This window comes from Anomalospiza imberbis, chromosome 5 (assembly GCF_031753505.1).
Source record: "Anomalospiza imberbis isolate Cuckoo-Finch-1a 21T00152 chromosome 5, ASM3175350v1, whole genome shotgun sequence".
NCBI classification, from domain to species: domain Eukaryota; kingdom Metazoa; phylum Chordata; class Aves; order Passeriformes; family Viduidae; genus Anomalospiza; species Anomalospiza imberbis.
Window position 1 is genome coordinate 70,869,826 of NC_089685.1, and position 20,605 is coordinate 70,890,430.

A 20,605-nucleotide genomic window follows, 5' to 3' on the forward strand; every position below is an offset into this window, starting at 1 on the left:
CTTTTCAGGGGAGCAAGCCCTTTCTACCTCACCTTCCACATCTGTACTCTTTTGCTGTTTCACCTTTTCCCTTTCCACAGGTGTTCTGCGAGTCTTAGCCTAACTCCGTGCACCACACAACTCCAAATTTAAATTGAATAAAAACATTCTCAGGCACAAAAAGGCAAGCCCACAGAGGCTTATTACAAAATTAGAGCTTTAGAGAGAGTTAGACGAGTGTTTCAAAACAGGGGCGAAGAACAGGCAAGTGCAAACCACTTTTTTTTAATAGCCAGTTAATAGCAATTTATTTTTTTTTATGGCAAGTTAACCCCCAGAATCACTTTTAAAAAAACCAAACAAAACAAACAAAAAATTCCCCCAAAATCCACCTTAGCTTCTTCTTTTGTTTGTTTGGGATTTTGTTGTTGTTTTTATTTGTTTGTTTTTCGGGGATTTTGTTTGTGTGTTTTTTTTTTTTTTTCTTTTTTGGTGGTGCTTTTTATTTGTTTGGGGTTTTTTTTGGTGGTTTTGGGTTTTTTTTGGTGGTTTTGGGTTTTTTGTTTGGTTTTTTTTATTGTTGTTTTTAATTTGTTGATGTTTGATTATTTTTATTTTTATTTTTATTTTGTTTGTTTTTTGGGGTATATTTGGGTTTTTTGTGATTTTTTATTTTTTTTATTTGTTTGTTTTTTGGGTTTTTGCCTTTTTTGTTTTTTTGTTTTTTTTTTTTTTTGTTGCTGCTGTTTTTAATTTGTTGTTTGATTACTTCTATTTTTGTTTGCTTTTTTTTTTGGGGGGGGATATTTCTCTGTCTTTTTTTTTTTTTTGGTGGTGTTTTTTATTTGTTTGGGTTCTTTTGGCTTTTTGGCTTTTTTGTTTTTTTGTGTTTTTTTTTTTTTTGTTGCTGCTGTTTTTAATTTGTTGTTGTTCATTTCTATTTTTATTTGTATTTTGGGATATTTTTGGTTGGTTTTTTTTTTGTTTTTGGTGTTTTTTTTTTTTTCCCTTCTTCTTTTGTTTGTTTTTTTTTCTTCTCTTCCTTTCCCCCCAGTCTCCTGGGCGCACTGAGGGGAGGAGGAGGCGAGGGCAAGGCGACCTGCAGAAAGTTTGCGCGGCGGGGCGCGGCCGGGGGGCACTCGAGGGGAGGAGGATGAGGAGGAAGGCGCCTCTCGGGAGCTGAAGAGGCCGGGCCCCGCCGCGGGGAGCCGCACCTCCCTCGGCGCCGGGAGGAGGCGGCACGAGGGATGCGGGATGCGGGATGCGGGATGCGGGATGCGGGATGCGGGATGCGGGATGCGGGATGCGGGATGCGGGATGCCGGATGCGGGATGCGGGGCGTCGCCCGAGGCGCTTTAAAGGCCGGCGGGCGGAGCGGCGGCGGCGGCATCATGAGCGAGGTGAAGGTGGCCGTGCTGGGCGGCAGCGGAGCCGGCAAGTCGGGTAAGGGCAGGGAAGAGAGGCAGGGGATGGCTCGGGTTTGGTGGAGCGGGAGGCGCAGCCCCGCTAATGCTGGCTCTGCTTCCCTCCCGCAGCGCTGGCCGTGCGGTTCCTGACCCGGCGCTTCATCGGCGAGTACGCGTCCGGCGCCGGTGAGCGGCCCCGCGGGCAGGGAGGCAGGGAGGCAGGGAGGCAGGGAGGCAGGGATGCAGGGATGCAGGGATGCAGGGAGGCAGGGATGCAGGGATGCGGGGATGCAGGGATGCGGGGATAGGGGTTTTTCCCCCTGGGGAGAGGGGTTTTTCCCCCTGGGGAGAGCAGGATGCGGCGCCCCGAGCACCGATTTGATGGGGAATTTGGGTGAAGCCGCGGTGTCGCAGAGCTTTCCGGGGAGATGGGAGTTTCCGCTCGGTTCTGGGGTGCGAGCCCTGCGGAAGGGGCAAAGGGCGAGCCGGCTGTCGGGGAGGCAGCGCCCGCCGAGCGGCTGGGGACGGGAAGAGGACCGGGCTGCGAGTGGGGTATGGTCAGCTCGATCAGAGAGAGTAAAGGAATGGACTAAAAAACCCCAAACATCACCTGTTCTACCGAATATCCCCTCCTCGGCTCCAGGGGAGAGGGGAGACAGATTGTGTATTGGCACGGGTGGTCAATCAAAGCAGAACGCGAGGCCCCCAGCCAGGCAGGGAGGCGCTGCTCTGGTGCCTTTGAGGAAAGCCTGGCTGTACACAGAATGAAATGGCACTTTAGTGCCACGGCGAGCATGCCGATCGTTCAAACACTTCTAAGTCTTGGAAAGTGGCAAAGCAGGACTTGGACTTTTACATCCCGAGTGGAAATACCGCTCAGCTTATACACAAATAACTTTAAAAGTGTGCTGCCACTCCAGCTGATGTGGCAGAAGTCCCAAAACTCAATGAGGCACAGAGATTGCCCTCTACCCCACTCTCCCTGCTAAAGGATTCTCTCCACACTTTTTCCCCCCCACCACAGGAATCAGAGTAGCTTCTGGTGATCTGTAAGAAACAAAGAAAAAAGAAGTACTAAGCTGAATTTCATTGAATATATCCAAAAGAACTTATTCTGAAGGAAGAGCTACAGTTGTACCATTACTTGTTATTATACAAACACAGACTGAGCAGTTTGTGTCCCAGCTGGCTGCTCTAAGTCTAAGCTACCACATGTAAATTATGTGCTCTCTGTGCTCTTTGTGTGTTCCAAGCCACCTGCAACCAAAACCAGGTTCTGTTCTCAGCCTCCAGTACTGCAAGTCCTGTAAAAGGCACGTCAAACCCCCCCGAACATTTTCGTTTTTTAACAAATGTTTGTTGGAAGGTAAGTTTAGCACTGTTTCTAGAGATGAGGAAAGTGGTAATAGGGGTGGTAAAATAACGATCATGCCACTATTAGTGGAGTCAAAATAATAACTAAAAGTTTATTTAATTAAAGAAACAAGCAAGGGGCTGTAGATTTTATACCCTGAGATGCTTGGAACTGATAGTTTTTCAGATGAACTCTTAAGATGAGCACGAAGAATGCTGAAGATGCTGAGTTCCAGAGATCACAGAGCCATCCCTCATTACACAGTTTTAAGTGTGTTTTTTGTTCGGTGTGTCAACACCAGTTCTTGTCCCTGTAGTTCAGAAAATGGCAAATTATAGTGTAGAAAGCCTGTTGGCAACCACAAACTGGTTACATTTGCTCAGAACATCCTGCTGCTTTAAATAGTAGTGATGGTGTGTCTGCAGTAGAGTTCCCAGTGCTGGTAGAGAGTCCTAAATCTGAGACACTGCAGAAATATTTTTGGACTAGATCCTAAGGACATGGTCCTGTAAATACATTTGGTCTAATGCTGCCTGGTATGAGAACTCTTAAAGCACCCGAAACCATGGTAAATAAATATCATTGCTAAATAGCGACTTTTGTGCAGAATCAGAGCTGCACATTTTATAATCCTGAGCCCTGGCATCAAGCTGAATGATGATCAGCATTTAGCTGATTGTGAGGATTGTGAATTCCCCTTCGTTTTGAGAGAGGAAAGGCAGGGTCTGAAAGTATTCACTCACCAAGACTTCGATGGGAACACCACAGTGAAATGGTGTTGGTCTGACTAAGGGGTTGATTGGTGCAAAACTCAATAGGTCTGTGGCCAGCATGTGTTCAGAAAAAAAGGCAGTCAACAAAACCAAAACCACAAAACAAACAAAAAAAACCTTCCCTACCAACCTTCCTTACCTGCAAAAAAAAAAGCAGATCAGTGACAAAAAGATTCTAAATGTCTTCAGAAACCAATTAAATAACCAGTATTCAAGGAATTCTCAGTATTATCAAATTTCACTGTTGACTTTTCTTTTCTTTTCGCTGTCATCCCCAGTCAGTAACACTGATTTTCTTTGGATACTATCTATCTGTTAGAATGCATCTACACTAAACACTTGTGCCTGGATGGGAGGCAGATACACCTGGAAATTTATGACCCTTGTTCACAGGTAAGAATTTAGCAGGAGGAGGGTAAAGAAAAGCTGTTCTTCATTACCTGTGTATATGGTAAAAAGGGGCAAGTTGTTACAAACTTTTGGTTGTTGGAATTTGTGCCTTCTCTTTTGGGTTTTTTTTTTAAAGACTGAAATTTTATAGCTGCTGGGGCTTGGAACTACTGAGTTCTTTCCCATTTCATGAAAGAAACCCTTCATTGCTGACATTTTCTGGAAATACATTTGTATTTTGGAATAATACTAACAGAAATAACTTATCACTTTTGCTTTACATAGGTAAATACAGAGATAGGTTATTGGATTACACAGAGTTTTCTCAAATACCCTAAAGGAATGAAATTTAGCTTATACAGCAAACAGTTTATTAAATGGCTGCACAACTGGTCAAAGTAGACAGGCCTGGAAGTAAGGCTTGCATTCACAGAACAATTTCCTTTTCCAAGGAAAGCCATAACGCAGCTTGTGCACATTGACAATTAACATCTAACCACAGTAAACCACTCTGAAAGAAAGTTTTGTATTAATTTACTTTATTTACAGGATTAGAGAAACTCAGGTGCTGTGCAGCACGGGCAGACCTAGGTCTGGCTGATCACACTGGCTCCCCAGCTTCCCTTTTGGGCAGCTGCCTTCCCTCTTACCAGCTGGGGTAAGGAATGCTGATGTGCAAGCCAAACCACTGAAAGTCTGACCCACACTTAAATCCAGGGACTTCAAAACTTAACCAGTGTTGCAACAAACAGCTTTTCCTGTGCAGGGCAGTGAGGCTCCTGGAACAGCCTCTGTGTCATGGATTGCTTCCACCCTAAGAGCCCTTGCCTGCAGCTTCCACCTGCTGCCACATTAAATCCTGTGGCGTGGGGGCTGCTCTTTACTCAGGTGTTGGATCACTGGGGGTGGCAGCTGGATAGGATTAAACAGGTTAGGCCTAAATTGTGAGGAGAGATTTTGGTTGCACGTGTTTCTGCTAGCACTCTCTCAGCTGTCTATACTCGTTTTTTTTCCCTTAGGAACAAGGCCTAACTTTAGCTGTTTAGCAAAGTAAATTTTCTTTTTTTTTTTTTTTTTTTTTTTCTGATCAGCTTCCAGTTTTTTTATCTATTTTAGGTCCTGTGGTCTTGCTAGCTGCTGCCAAGTCATGTGCAGGGATAAGCTAATTTTAAATACTCCTTTGCTTAATGGGACAGTTTAAAGCTGTTGCTTTCTGGAAATCAGAATGTGGCAGTTTCTTGGTGTGAAGAGAGTGAGGATTAGTATAACCCTACTATCACTCAAGTGACTTCAGTCACTAGTTTTATTAAACTCAACTGCAGATTGAAAGAACCCTAGCTCTTCAGAAATTTAACATATGGGTAATTAGTGTTTGAAACATGAGCAATTCAAAGAGGAAAGAAAACAAATGAAGAAAATCATTGTGCTTACTGTAGTCAGAGCATTAGGAACAAGCAAACCAGAGCTATAACCACAAAACACACAAATGCTGATGGCTCCTGTGTGTTTCGTTCTCATGTAACCCTGCAGAATACTGAGCATCAGCAATGGCTGTACAGGTTCTGGAATTTGACTGCTTAAACCGAGTACAAATGTTTCATAATGGACTTGTCAGTGATCCAAAGTGCCATTTTTGATGTTGGTTATTTATAAGGCCCTTGGAGCAGCACTAGCCTGATGCCAGCACCTAAATCTATTAAATATCTTCTCCGCTGAAAGTTACTGTGCTCTCGCATTCACAGTGACAGACAAAAGGCTCTGGGGTGACAAGAGTAACATTCTTTCTCCGTGTACTTTTGAACCCCTTTCAGCCCCAGCAGGGGAAGCTCTCCCTGACAGATGAGCTCCAGTGGGCTGATGGCTTCATCGTTGTTTACGACATCAGCGACAGAGCATCGTTTGCCTTTGCAAAAGCACTGCTCTACAGGATCCGAGAGTCTCACACAGGAGTTTGTAAAAAGTAAGTGGCATTGTTTTCTTTTTTTTTCCTCAGCAAACATAGAGAAAAGCTGAAAACCCTTTTGTGAGCTTGCAGGCTATCCTGGCTGCAATTAAAATCCAGCAGCATGGAGGTGATATAACACAATGCCAACAAGGTACCTGAGGGTAAAATGTGTGGCAAATTGCAGTGTATTTTACTGTAGCCAAACCCAAGTACATCAGGATTTTTGTTCTTATTTCTTACAGAACTAGTATTTAAATTATTGCCATAAACATTTCTGCTGTGATTTATGTGGGTAAAAAAGCCTGGCATAGTCAGTCTGTACTTTTACTCTCCCACTCAATTACCAAAGGAGATGTACAAATACAGGAGCTGAAGAAAAGCATTTCCCACAATAAAGGAAAGAAATACCACAAATATCTCCTAAACAGCCTTTGGTGGTGACCCCAGCATCATTTGTACACATGGGTGACCATATGGAAAGAAATAAAGTATTTTAAATAAAAAAGAATCACCAGAACTGCGGGAGTGAGTGTGGATGGGGGTGTGTATTCCTGCATCAGTCAGCTCAGGTGCTTTCTAAACAAAAGAGTGAAATCCTTTACTTGTATCAGAAGCAGAGTAAAAACCCGATTTTTCTGCCTGCTTTACTGCTGATCTTTCTTAACTAAGGTTAATTTCTGAAAGGAATACTTTTAGCAAAAGCTTGGAATTGGATTTCCTGTGTTTCCTCTTGAGTTATGCCACTGACACTGATGTATCTCTCGGACTCTGTTCTGCTGTCTGCAAATGGAGATAATGATCAGGTTGTTTCTTCATGAAGTCCAGGTGCTGACAATATACTCAGCAGCACAGAGCATGAAAAAAGCAGTGGATTAAAAAATAAATTAATTCTTTGAATAGAGAAAACAAAAAATAAAATCTACTGATAGAGGATAGCTTGTCTGGAAAATCCTTTCACAAATGGAAAACTAGAATTCTTCCTGGCAATGTGAGGGGGCTGGTTAGTTCATTTTGGTTTTTTTGCAATGCCTGTTATCCTGAACATACATACTTTTCATACGCATTGAATTTAGCACAGCACACGACACAGCATTGTACATCTCTTTTCTCTAACTGGAACCTTTTTCATTTCAGAACGGTCGAGTCATCAATATTTTTGGTTGGCAATAAACAGGATCTATGCCACATGAGGGAGGTTGGCTGGGATGAAGGACAGAAGCTGGCAATAGAAAACAAGTGCCAATTCTGTGAACTGTCTGCAGCAGAGCATTATCAAGAAGTTGTGGCAATGTTCACCAGGGTGCTGAGGAGCATCACTGCCAATTTCAAAGTGAAGGAAAAGAGACGACCGAGCGGTTCCAAGTCAATGGCCAAGTTAATCAACAATGTGTTTGGGAAGAGAAGGAAATCTGTGTAAGAGATGGTTAGTCTTGAAGTTGGAACAAGCTGAAATAATGGAGCTGAGCTCTTGGGATTCACTGAACTTCCTCCCAAGGTCAATATGTGGAGGAGTAAGACAGTAGAAACCAGAGGTGGGAGATAGTATGGTCCAGACCTAGAAGACCTGACCTTCTATTTCAGCTCTTCTGCAGATTTACTGTACAGGGCAGTGCCATTTAAACTGTAATCTGCTCCAGAGGAGAGGTTTAGTCTGTATTTATTCAACACCAACATGGTCTTGGATAGAGCTTCTAGGTGCAACTGAGGTATAAACAGTCATTTCACACATTCACTTCTATTGGAAAAAACCCTTAAGTCATCAAATCCAGCCATTAACCAAACACTACCAAGTCTACCACTAAACCATGTCCCTAAGTGCCACACACATAATATCCAGTAAACTTAGCCTTGCTGATCAAAATCTTACTTCAGAATTCTGACTAGGTTTTTTTGGTTTTTGTGTACGAGAACATCTGCACTAAAGAAAAGCACGATACTGCAGCTTTATGTGGTAATGCATTTGTATTTAACTCGGGTCCTTGTGTGCCTTACACTTGCTGAAATCCATATGAATTGAATGCTTAGACACCAAGTCTGCAAAAGGTATTTACCTGCAAAGCTGCCTTGCAGAGGCACCAGAAGTAGGGAAGCAGATACATAAAGCACTATTGTCTCCTGTTTCAGTATCTCTTTTTTTTTTATTCCATGAGTGATGAGAGAAAGTAGAGAGGGTTGAGGAGTGTGGGAACTGAAATGTTAGTGAAATGTTAATCAGTGAGCACTGTTTTGGCAAGGTTGCTGTTGAGTGAAATAATTTTACAGCAAGGGCTAGCATAAGGCTTGGGTTGGTCCCTTCCACAGAGTAGTTTTTGCAAGCTTTGACAGAAGTTTCATTAGCTGTGAGGTGGGTGTGACTGCTCAATCTCAGATGGCAGCAGAAGCTTGGAAGGCACATGGACTGGTAAAGAGCACAAGTCCTTTAGGATGTCTGCCTGGATTTAAAGGTCAGCCTGCTGGTAAGACCTGTGCTCACAGAGAGTGTTTTTCCTAATAACCAATGTCCTTACAGCTACTCATCGCTGTGGTATTGAAATGCCACAGAGAGAGCACTGAGTACTGTTAGCTACACTTTTCAAATGTGGATATTAAACATCAGATGGGTTTATATATGTTGTCAGTTGACATTCAGAGCTCTTACTCCAGACAGCTAAATAAGGGCTTAGCCCAGCGTGTTTGCAAGTGCTGTGCTGCTAGACAAATTATGAAAGGGAAGTGATCTGAAGATGAATTGCTGCCTCCTACCCACTCCCAGGGACAGCTGGGATTCAGTCTTTGTAGGACGCTGAGTTGAAGCCTACCTCTGCTCTGAAATTTTACCTGCATTGAAATCAGAAAGTTTCAGTTTTTTTTTTTTTTTACTTTCAGTTTTTGAGTGTTCACCCATAAGACAACATAAAAAGGTTCTGTATAATCTTAGCAGTAAGGTTGTGAAATACTACTAAAGCACATTTTATTGTATTGACCAAAGATCACAATTTTTTTAAGCAAAAGATACTGTTTATTTCACTTGTTACAAGACTACAAATATTGGAACATAGTTCTCAGTTGACAGGCACAGGGTTGCTTTGTTTTTCTGCAGATGCTGCTCTGCCATATCAGGAATATTGTATTTTAAGTGTATTTTAAGGTCAATATCTACGAGACTGAACATGCAGATTTCTCATGTACACCCTTCAGCTTCCCAGCCCACACGGGATTCCAGAACTACTAACAGACAGCTGTAGCTTTACCTTGCTCTAGCATTGCCAGATTCCAGAACTCTCATTTGTATTTACTGCTCTGGTATTAAATAAACTGGATGCAAGATGGATGGATTAATGATTTTTGTTTTGTTTTGTTTTCCCTTTACTCTGGCACAAAGCTACAGACTTTTGTTTTGACTGCTATAAAAGGGAAGCACTGTGCGGCTCTGAAATTGAGACTGGAGGAGGTAAATCTGGGAATCAGCCCCTTGCACTAAAGGGAACCTCTGGCTGTGTTTGCTGAGCACCAAGAAGAAGCCCTCACGTGCCTTTAAAAAATGCTTTATCCTTTAAAAATTAGTCAAAACAGCCACAGAGAGGCCAGCTGGTTTTGTTCATATTCCTGGGAATGTGGGCTTTCAGAGAGATGGAACCTGTGCTATAGCCCATAGAGTTTTTGTCTGTATGGAGTAAGTGTTGGAACAGGGAGTAGCTCTGCTCACCTGAAAACCACCTGAAACAGCTGGATCATCTAGAAACAGGATGACTAAGACTTAAGCTTACTAAAACACTCAGCACAGACATAATTTGGTATTCTCAGCATTGGGATGTCACTTGTCTTTTATTGCTAAAAGTGCAGATGTGCAAGAATGCAGAGTTTTAAAGCAGATACACATTCTCCCATTCTAAATGTATTCTTTAATAATTTTAAAAATGAAGGCCTCTAAAAATACTTAAAAGGCTGATATATATATATATATATATATATATGTATGTTTTGCTAAGTGTTCTTGGAGTTCTAACAGAGAAGGAAATAAATTAACTGGCACAGCCACGTTGCAAACAAGAAATGAGCAAGAGCCCTCCTTATATAAAGGGCAAATGATGTAAATGATATGTGATGCTCAGCCTTGACAGTGACATCACCTGGAGCATATCAGGCTCATTGAGGAGTGTGGAAATGGAGCTATTTGTGTTGTCACATGTTGCTTCAGCACACAACCCCATCCTTTCTCACCAAAAGACTTTGAAATTGCTGTACAAGAATTAAAGGTTTCTTGCTGTCATGCCCAGAAGTCCTTGCTTATATGAACTTTCTAGTTTCAGTAGAACTTTGCCTGAGAAAGGCACTCCGAATTGATGTTCTTACTCCCTGTCTTCAACTCGTTTTTACTTTGAAACTGACAAAGAAGCAAAGAGATTCTGCTGGAATATAAAGGTAATAGCCCCTGGCTCCCAACTGCTGTCTCTCAGAGCACTTTCAGGGCTTTTTGAAGCTCTTTCTTTATTTCTTTTTGAAATAAATAATTTAGACTAACACCACCTCAGCTCCTTTTCTCACTGTCTTGTCTGTATGTATTAAACTCTTTCAGAAAATTCCACTGAAGTCATGTTCACAACAGGGCAGAGGGGAAAACGTCACAGGAAAACTTAGAGCATGACACTCCTGGAAAAAAGGAATAATTTGTGCAGTATGGAGTAGACCAACCAAACATGCTGTACTCTGAAGACAAAAGTAGCTACCACAGGATTTTTTAGCCCATTGCTAGAAGCTGGTTTCTGAAGGGATGGAGAGGAGAACATGGAGTCATGTGGGCAGTGTTGATGCTTTCCTCTCTAGCTGACTACACTGCTTTGAAGATGATACTTGAAGGTGTCTGATCCTGGCTCTCTCCATCTCTGAGGCAGAGAGAGGGATGGATGCTGGGGTCATTGGCTTGAACAGTTGTGATCCTTTCACCAACAGCCAGACCCAAATCACTCAATGGCGTTTTCAGAGCCTACACTAAAGAGAAGAGGAATATTAAAACCACTCAAAGCAGAAATAAAGTGCAGTTAGCATCCAAGAACATGCTAACTTTCCATCAGGATGCCTGTTGGAACAGGTGCTTTAGGCTAATGAGGTTTCATACATTGCTTATGGACAGAGGAACAAACTCCAGTTCTGATTTAGCTGGAAAGCAATCCTTGCCTATCCACTCTGAAGCAAGAAATACATTAACAAAAAAAAAAAAAAAAAAGAAAAGAAAAAAAAAAAGAAAAAAAAAGAGAGAGAGAGACTATTAGAATAATCTAGAGCAATATTAAAAAACCCATAAAACCTCTAGCTCCTGTCCATAGGAACACAGCCTCTTCATATCCTTAATGTGCCCCTGGGGAATGAAAACAAGGGGAAGCGAAGTGTTGATGTGCTCTTCAGCCAGTTTGAAAAGCAAAGACTTTGTTTACATGCCTAAAAGTGCACCTGGGCACCTGTCAGCTTCTATTGGTTTAAAACTTTAGCACTGTTGTAAATGCCAAACTCTTCTGTTGTGTTGATTTGGATTCTTCCCCCTGCCCCCATAACTGATATTATGTGAGACAGGCAGACTATTCTGGGTAGAAAGTTATTTTTAAACAGGCATTACTCTTTTCCAGAAACAGACTGTAAATTTCTGTCTTCTTTTAATTGCTTTACAAAGTAAATCGAGTCCCTCTGGTTATATAATTAATATCCACATTTAGCCCTATATATTTGACATGACTTGAGCCATTTACTGCTACATTCATTTTTCAAGGCCAGCAGGGAGTTCAGATAGGCATTTAATTACTGCTGAACTCTGGGAAATATCCAAAAATTTTCCAGGGAGGTGTCTTAACAGCAGTGAGAAATACATATCACAAACAAGATAATTGGAGAAGAGTGATCTCTCTGAGCAGGTTTTTCTCCTTGTACACTCCTCTCCTCAGACTGAGCAGTAAAGTGTCACCATAGCTATACAATGTAATGCATTGAAACAAATATAAAATACATTTATTTATAAAATAAAATATAAAAGAAGCGGAAATTAAAACATCTGATCTTAAAATGGCAGGCATTGTGGTGTCTGGTGAAGATTTTGTTTTTAATAAATACAACTTTTTAAATAGGCTTCATGCAGGTTTTTTGTTGCAGTGTGGGGTTTTTCTCCCTTAAATTTTTATATGCTTGTTTTTGTTTGTTTGTTTTCAAAGCGATTTCTAGCTTTCCAAACTAATTCCTTCCCAGAAGAAACTTTATTTTAAAGATGCCGTGAGCTCCCTGAAAGTTCAACAAACTTTTGTGGCGTGCCTTCTAAAAGTAACCCGCTGTGTGAGGCTGAGAATCCCGACAGCTTTCCTGCTTCCAACATCTCCCTCTCGTGGCGTTTTCCCCACACTTCACCCCTCCTCGGTTGAAACATCCCTGCTCATAAATCCAAGAGCACTGATCACCAAGTACAGGTGAAACCCCTCCTGCCTTCCAACACTACCAAATTTTGCAATCGATTTTCCTGTGTTTAACAAGGTGAAATCTCACAGGCTTGACCGGACAGGGTTTATTAGCAAAACTGCAGGTGTTGGTAGGGTTTTTTCACGGCTGACTCTATGGGCTCAGCTGTTTCACTGAAATAAAGTTCAGCTCTCTCGTCTAAGGCACTGCCAGGTTTCCCATTAACATCCCCTCCATGCGTATTAGTATCCTCAAGAAGGGCTCAAAGCTTCTATCCTGTTTCCTGACACACCTGTTGCTCTGAGCACAGCTTTGACTGCCACCTTGTCTTTCTACAGCTTCCTGAGGGTTCCTCTGTTCCCCAGAGCATGGCAGAGACACGGCAGGGAGCAAAGGGAGACTTGGGCAAGAGTGTTTCTTCTCTCATCTGCAAGCTGTAGTACAGACACACTGCATCAACCTTTAAATCAGCAAGGTCACTTCCTGAAAAGACCCCGAGGCTGGGTTTGCCCAGCCCAAAACAGAGATCTGCTTCTAGATTCCCCCCTCGTCCATGTGCCTTTCGACCAAACAATTCACTTCGTCGAGGTGGTGCCTCAAATAATGTAGATGAGTCACCCTCCAAAAGGCATTAAAGTCTCCACCAGCTCTAAGGGTAATTAGGGCTGGGGATCTCTGAAGTTAGGTGAGATGAATCATGTTCCAAATATGGCCTCTTGGGGCTCTTTGCTAGTTATTTTGTCCTTCATCTTCAGCACTTCAGAGCCCATCTGTCCTACTTTACCAAATCAATGGAGTCCCTATGGTTAGACAATTAACATCTAACTTGAGATGACCACTGGGTCATTCAATGCTAAATTTCTTTCATATGATTGATCAGAGTGCTGGATTACATTTGATCCCTGCTGAACTTCACGAAACACCCTGAAATCCAACTGTCACAAGTTAAATTAATGGATGAACTGGAACTGAGGATAAGTTAACTGAGTACTGCCACAGACTGCTTCCAAGCTAGCTCATTAAAAGCTAACTAGCAGACCTTGATGCTTCACTGCAGTCTGCAGCAAAGCCATATTTGAAAAGCTTGGCTGTGGTAACTCCAAAAACCTGAGGTGGAGCAGAAAGTTGAATGAGGCCTCCCGGCTTCCAAGCTCATGATTCAACTAATCGGCTGTTTTCTGACTTGGAAAATATGTTTCTACAATTTGTGTGTGAGCAAAGCCATTAGCTCACTTTGTGACTTATTCTGATAGCAATTACCAGCCATATGGGATGAACCAAGCTCATTACTTGCAAACAGACAGCATAAAATCTCTGCACCACTTGTGCCTTCATTTGCTGTTGCTCACGTCCTTCCCTTTGCAACTGGAAGATTTGGCACCGAATGGCTCTAATCCACATTATTTCATTAAACAGGAAGTTTAACTATACAACAACGTTGTTCAGTGAGCTATTTTCTTTAGGCCGCTGAGGTGAGGCCACAGTCACACCAGCTTCTGAACACATCTCCAGCTATTACAGAGCTACAGCACCCAAATATCAGAATGAGCTGCCCAGCAGATGCATGCTGCTGATTGCCTTACCAAAAGTGCCAGTCTGGGTTTCTGCCTTATATTCTGAGAATTTTTTCCAATAGTCTTAAAGAAAATGCACTTTGAAACTTGACTTCCTCTTTCAAATTTCTCTCACAGAAGCTGTTGGAGGAGAATGTTCCAACAGGGCAGTTCAGAAAATTTTCAGTGGGTATCTAGGCTGAAATGTCATTTTCCACATTTTTCCACCCCTATATATGTAAATTGGTAAGCTATAACAGAAATTGTTTCATAGTTTCTTTCACATGAGATATCACCAGGGTAGCATCTTTTACTTTGTAATGAGGTGGCTGCATACAAAATAATTAAAAAAAAAAAAAACTAACAGAACAAAAAACAAACAAAAAAACCCCACAACAACAAAAAACTAATTTAAAACCAATCCTCATCTACAACAATGGATTTTTAGTAATGTCTCTTGCTGACATATAGCTAGGCCTTATTCTTCAAATTCTCTGCCTGAGAATGCCCTGTGAGTGAGCTTTCCTACTTATTAACCACGAGTCACATAGGTAAAGGTACTTGTGGATAAGGGTTCTTGTGATTGCTGGGCTGATCTAAATGGATGCACAATTATATGATTAAATACAACAACATTTTTTACTAACTACATATAATTTTGGCTGTCACTCAGAATTCAATTGCATTAGATGATTCACTAAATGACTGAGGCAGCCTGGGATCTGTCCTATACAGACCTTAGGGAATACTGCAAATACTGAACTAAATCACATATCTTAAATGCAAATGGGAAGGCTTTACAAAGAAACGAATCTATACTCATCTTTTACTGTATTTGACATCTCCTTCTGTTTGCTTACATTTTGGATCATTAATACAGATTTACAAACCCACACTATTGTTCATGGAGCTCTTTCTCTTTCCAAGCATAGAGGGTGCATGCAGTTAGGCCCATGTTAAAAAGCAGGCCAGTATATGCAAGTTAGTCTGTCCTGAGTGGTCCAGTCTGGCTTCACAGAACAAGTTAACTATTTTTTTCCCTCACATGACCTTTTAAACAGTTCCTCCAAAGAGATTTTCTCTTTATTCTGCTGTAAATCTCCTAGGAGTCACACCAGCTCAGCTCAGCTTAGCAAGTCACTCTTCCCTTCTTTCTGTTGGCTCCTCTCAGTCCTGCTTCAGCCTCTGGGTCTTATTGCAAAGGATTTAGTAGCAGACTGATTATTAATGCATGAAACAGATACAGTACAGTTTATGGTCATATCCTGATCCATGTTGGACATAATGCGCTGATGCATGTCTGGGTGGCATGGGAGAAACATTTCCCTCTCTCTTCTCTTTCCTTATGCACATGCAATAAATCTGTTGTGGTTTTGGAAGTCCATGCTAGAATATTCCAATGCAGATATACCCATACAGGGGTTTGACTAGGGCAGTACATTGAACACCTTAAATGTGTGTACCAGTGTCGGGGTCGGGTTGGCAAGACCCCAACAGTGTGAAAGTCCTTTTTCCATAGCCCGGCAGCCAAAGAAGACGTCTGGAAGGTGTGAAGCTGAGTTTTCAAGGTTGTTTATTTCTTCTTATTTAAAATATTTTCTCTCTGACCTGCTGAGGTCCAGCTAGTACAGAAGCCATGGCAGTTTGCCCCGAGCCCTGGGTGTCTCCCACATTATATACCCAAAATTACATGTACCATGCTTACAGTTCCCGTACCAATATCTAAATCTATTTTGGACGGTGTGTCCCTATCCTAGACCAACAGAAAAGTGTCACCATCACACAGAGACATGGAGGACAAGAAGGAGGAAGAAAAGCCTAGGGCATGCCCAGATTCCTCCATCTTGTATCCCTAAATTACATTCTAAAAAACCCCAAAATTCTACTTTTTCACCCTATGTCACTACTTGTGCACCCTATTACACTACTTGAGCCCTTTTGGCTTGTAATTCCTCATATAAGGTTGGCAGCCTCTCCCATGGGCTAAAATCGAAGCCACAGATGTTTTTGACTTGTTGCCAAGGTCCCTGAACCTTCTGCCAGGGTCTCGAGGCATCCAGAGCAACCAAAGGGATGTTCTGGACTCCGACATACCAGGACTTGTGAGGCTTGCAGAGATAAACAGATCATGCTTTGGAACATCTTCATCTCCAGTTCTGCCTCGTTGGCTCTGCCCTGCTTTTCTGAAATTGCCATTTCTCCAGAGCCACCTTGTACCTTTGAAAGGAACATGCGCACAGCCTTTAACCCAAACCTTCTTTTTCCCCAGCTAAATCCCTCCTTTTACCCAGCTGATCAGAAGAGATGCAAGTCTTTGTTTTTAATTTGATTAAACCTGGGGTCAAATCCCCCTTGCTGTTATTCTGGAACGAACACAGAATGACTCCAGGTTTACAGTGCTACAAGTGAGAAGTAAATTATGCCCTGGAAATTCATTTAAAAGTCTTTCAGACACTTAAACAGATGGATAAATCAAGCACAGATTCTCAGGTCAACCCCTACCAGAAGGCATCTCTCATCTGACTTACGGTAGAAGCAAGATGTTGTGCTAGCAGCTAACAATAGAAAGGGAGTTACAGTAAGGGCGGGGAACATTTTTCCTTACCAAATTCTCTTGATTTAATACAGGGCTTGCAAAATTAACGGCGGCTTTGAGTGATACCTGTATGTTTTATAGGTTTATAAATTGGTTGTAGTAAAATCTTATACGTCCTATATCACTAGGTATTGTTTCAGCCTATTACAGGAGATATCTATCTAGAGTTGACTGAATTGTATTAATCTGATCCTAGTTTAATGATGCCTTAACATTTTTATGGGAGAATTTAATGTTTGCAATATCCATGTTCCTTATTTGAAAGTGTGACTTATAGGTTCTCATCTCCCTTAAATTATGAAATCCTTCAGCTAATAAAGGAAAATGATTATGGTTTGCAAAAAAGGCAAAGTCATTTAACAATCCATATAACTGTCTATTGTAGGTCTTTGCATAATAATTGTAATTTAGCTATTAGAAGTTCTAAAGGCAGTTATCAGTCATATGCCACAATTCTGAGGAAATAAGTGAAAACTCAAATTATTTTAGGTCTTTGTACTTTCCAAAGGCAGGAAAAAAAACTAACAGAAATCAATAATACTTTTAATAATGAAAAAAAAATGTTCTATTCAAATAACCAGTTGTTGGTGGCAATTTTTCTATCTATTCAATATTAAAATGTTCAACTTGTCCCCATTTCACTATCACAAAAGGATCTTCATTTTATAAAGATAGTTCTGTGAGAAAAGAAAGCCAAGCTAGGAGTGGAACCTGCAATTCCTGATGCCCAAATTTTCTCATTTTCCTCCTGGGCACTTGAAAAGAGGTGAACAAAGAAATCGGACGGGCTGTAAACCTGGAGAATAGTTAATTTTGAATTTTTAATGACAAGCTAAAGTTAACTTCGTATCTAGTGTATACCTTGGCTATTTCCTATACCTTGACACTGCACACTTGAATCCAGCTTATCAAACTGGTCAACCAACTTTGTGTCCCTCCAGAGAAACAGGCTGGAGTTAGCTCAACACAGGCCCATGAAGATGATTAATAAAGGCACATGACATGTGAGTAGAGGCTGATGGAAATATTTATCCTGAAGAAGAGAAGGGTAAGAGAAGGACAAGGGATTGATTCAATTGCCCATTTCAGCTGCCAACTAGGGGGCTATAGATACTCTGAGATGCACAGTGGCAGGATACAGGACAAAAAATGCAAGTGACAGTAAGGAAAATTCCAACTAAAGGTGTGGAAATACGCTGAGAGAAACAAGTTTTCCAGAAAGGCTGGAACCTCTGTTCTTGGAAATGTTCAAAACTTGGCTTTGAAAGGTTCTAAGCAACTTGATCTAACTCTGAGCGACCTGGTCTGAAGCGGAAGGTGCCCCTCCCATGGAATGTGGGCTTGGAACTTCATGATCTCCAACCTAGGCCATTTATGATTCCAGATTAACCTCAGATGGAGCAGGGATTGGACTAGATGAGTTCCATCTCTCCTGTCCACCTTGTCCTGTATGATTCTGCTCCATACATCCTCCTCCTTTACTCACCTCTCAGAGCTGCTTCCAAGCTCTGAGCTGCTGGGAAGTTTCTGCCGGTCTAAAAGAGAGTGATAGAAGGAAACTTTCTGTGCAACCCCTGCTTGGACAATACTGAAAAAAATTGCCAAGTCCTTACTCATGACTCTGGCCATATGACAGCTACAAATTTCTCCCTCTTCCTTGCAATTTTGTGTTGCAAGGATATTTATAAAGAATTTCAGCTGTGCTCTTAATGGAAGCTAAGGTGACCAGATGAAAATGATCTAAATGAGTATTTCTTAAACAGTACAAAAATAGGAATCTGTTATTGCATGATATTCAAAATCCATTGTGGTAGGATAAGCCTGCTTTTACTTCAGCTCTGACATTTGTCCCACCCCCACTTACATTTGGCATACAGCACAATTTTTGTAGCAGACCCAGAGGTCAAGACACAAAATTGACAGAAGTGCCAAGCACACAGCTATTAGCAGGCACTGTAGCAGGAAATATCTAGAATGAAAGCAAATCTTGACATTCACTAGCTACCTACAACACAAAGCACTGTCTAACAGACCCAGATGTAGCAAAGACACTTTCAGTGCCTCCTTTAAACCCTGTATTTACTGTAGTTCTAACTATCTGTTGTCAGTAAATGCTGACCACTGTGCCCACCAATTGATTTCTGTAATGACATCTTTAGATGGATCTGCAGATCGTGCTGAGAAAACAAGTGGTAATGGCCTGACAGAAAATGCATCACTTCTGTGAATTGCTCATCCTTAATTAACTTAAAATAGGTGTAAAACATCCAGGGAAATTACAATGAAAAAGATGCCAGGCTACTAAAGGTGAAGGAAAAAAAAAAAGCTCTTTTCATGCATCCTGTGGATGTTAACTTCTTTGAGAAGTTTTTTTCTTTGAGAAAAATGGCTTTGAAAAGTCAATTTGTTCCTTACCTCTTAAGAATTATTTCACTTATTGTTACAAATGGGGCTGATCTATCTCTTCCAATGATATCCTCTGCTTACATCAAATCCAGATACATCTTCTGTAAATGGTTCTGCATGTTGTATGTCCTTATAAAACCCCAAACATCAACAACAAAAAACTTCCCAAAAACCAGAAAACTTTTACTTTGAAATTAACATTTAAGCTATTTAAAAGAACCAGTTAATGCTGTCTGTGTGAGCATTAAGAAATAGAACAGTTTCTAAGGACAGCCTTTGATAAAAGCATGTTTACAGTTTAAAAAGAAAAAAAAAAGGGCTCTTAAAATGTCACATTTCTACTCAGAAAAAGCATTCCCAGTGACTTCTTAAAGCATATCAGCCCTTGCTGCATCAAAAAAGCTTTTGTAGGAGCCTCAGACAATTTAAAATGACATGAAGTTCTCAAGCCCCAGCAGATGTGACAAGGACACAGACAGGCACTTCCGCCCACCACTCCTTTCTGAGAGGACTCCTCCAAATTGTCCTTTGCTGTACTCATTTTTCATCAGCCTCCTCTCACCTGCATTATTCTTGTTGCTTTGAATCTCATTTTTTTCCCCCCTCTCAGACGACTAAAAGCAGGACTCCCAGCAGAGATGTCAGCACTAAAGAAATTATTGGGGGCACAACGTCTAGAGAAGGTGTTATGCCAAGTTTGGGTGGTGAGACACTCAATCCCAAGGTGCTGGAACCACTGAAAATCTATTAACTGGCAGACAGGTGCTGTGCTTTGGTTTGCACAACTCAGGTTCAGTGCAGGTTCACAAACAGCCTCAGTCCTTCCTTCAACTTCATGGAAAACTGCATCTGGGTTTCAGTGGGGCTTTCCATTTGTGACTGCTGAGTAATTTTGGCTAAACCATGTTCAGATTTATTTTTTTTTCTTATTTACAGCATGATAATATGTAGTAAGAGAGAGGTACTGAATGCACATCTTATCACATAATTGCTTTGATTTAGGCTAATGCAATGCACAATTGGAAGTTGATTACTTTAGATAGTTAAGCCATAAAGCTCCATTTAAATATGATGAGTAAGAAACAGGACTATTAATAATAATTATTGCAAATGTCACTGATTTCAGATTATAAAACTTAATAGCCTATCACCATTAAGCATGTGCTCTTCATAACTGCACTGTGTACCAACTTGTTCTTGATTCTGTGAATCCCTTCAATATTATTTTCAAAGCTCTTCCTTAGAGAAAAAAACCCCATATTTTCCAGGCACATGGGGAGAGGTTAAAGGGAAGAACCCTTTTTCTTTTCAGGACTTCAGGACAGAAACAGAGGTCTAAATATTTTCCTCCTTGTAAGTATTTGTGTTAAGCCTTGATGTGTCCTTTTTCTTTAGCAGACAAGTTTTATGAAGCAAAGCATAAATTATTTTATGAGAGATATCTTGACCAGTTCTTATGTCAAGCTTTCCAAGTTTGATAGCCTGAGAATGCAAGATGATTTTGGCTTTTGGGCTACGTTTCACTTCAAATCACAGCAAAGGAATTGGCCTGATCAGGTTCCATCAACTGACCCTTTCTCTTCTTCCTAATTCTTTCTTCCAGCTTCCTCAATCTCACAGATGGGTAGGTAAAGGTGAGCCAAAATACAACACAAGAACGTTAAATTATGGCCTTGGTGCTTATTCCAATTTCAAACTCAGAACCCCTCTTGCAGAACAAAAAGTCACAACAGGACGATTTCTCTTCTGCTTTCCAACTACTTACAGAATAATTACGTAGGAGCTTTAG

General features: G+C 41.3%; 1 protein-coding gene across 1 annotated transcript; it reads left to right on the forward strand.

Moving 5' to 3' along the window:
* Positions 1-1,322: 1,322 nt before the first annotated feature.
* Positions 1,323-7,676, forward strand: RERGL (RERG like). The gene is made up of 5 exons (XM_068191916.1): positions 1,323-1,422; positions 1,515-1,571; positions 3,832-3,905; positions 5,714-5,862; positions 6,982-7,676. The coding sequence occupies exons 1-5, from the start codon at positions 1,371-1,373 to the stop codon at positions 7,262-7,264; spliced, it is 615 nt and encodes a 204-aa protein (XP_068048017.1). The 5' UTR covers positions 1,323-1,370; the 3' UTR covers positions 7,265-7,676.
* The last annotated feature ends 12,929 nt before the right edge of the window (positions 7,677-20,605 follow it).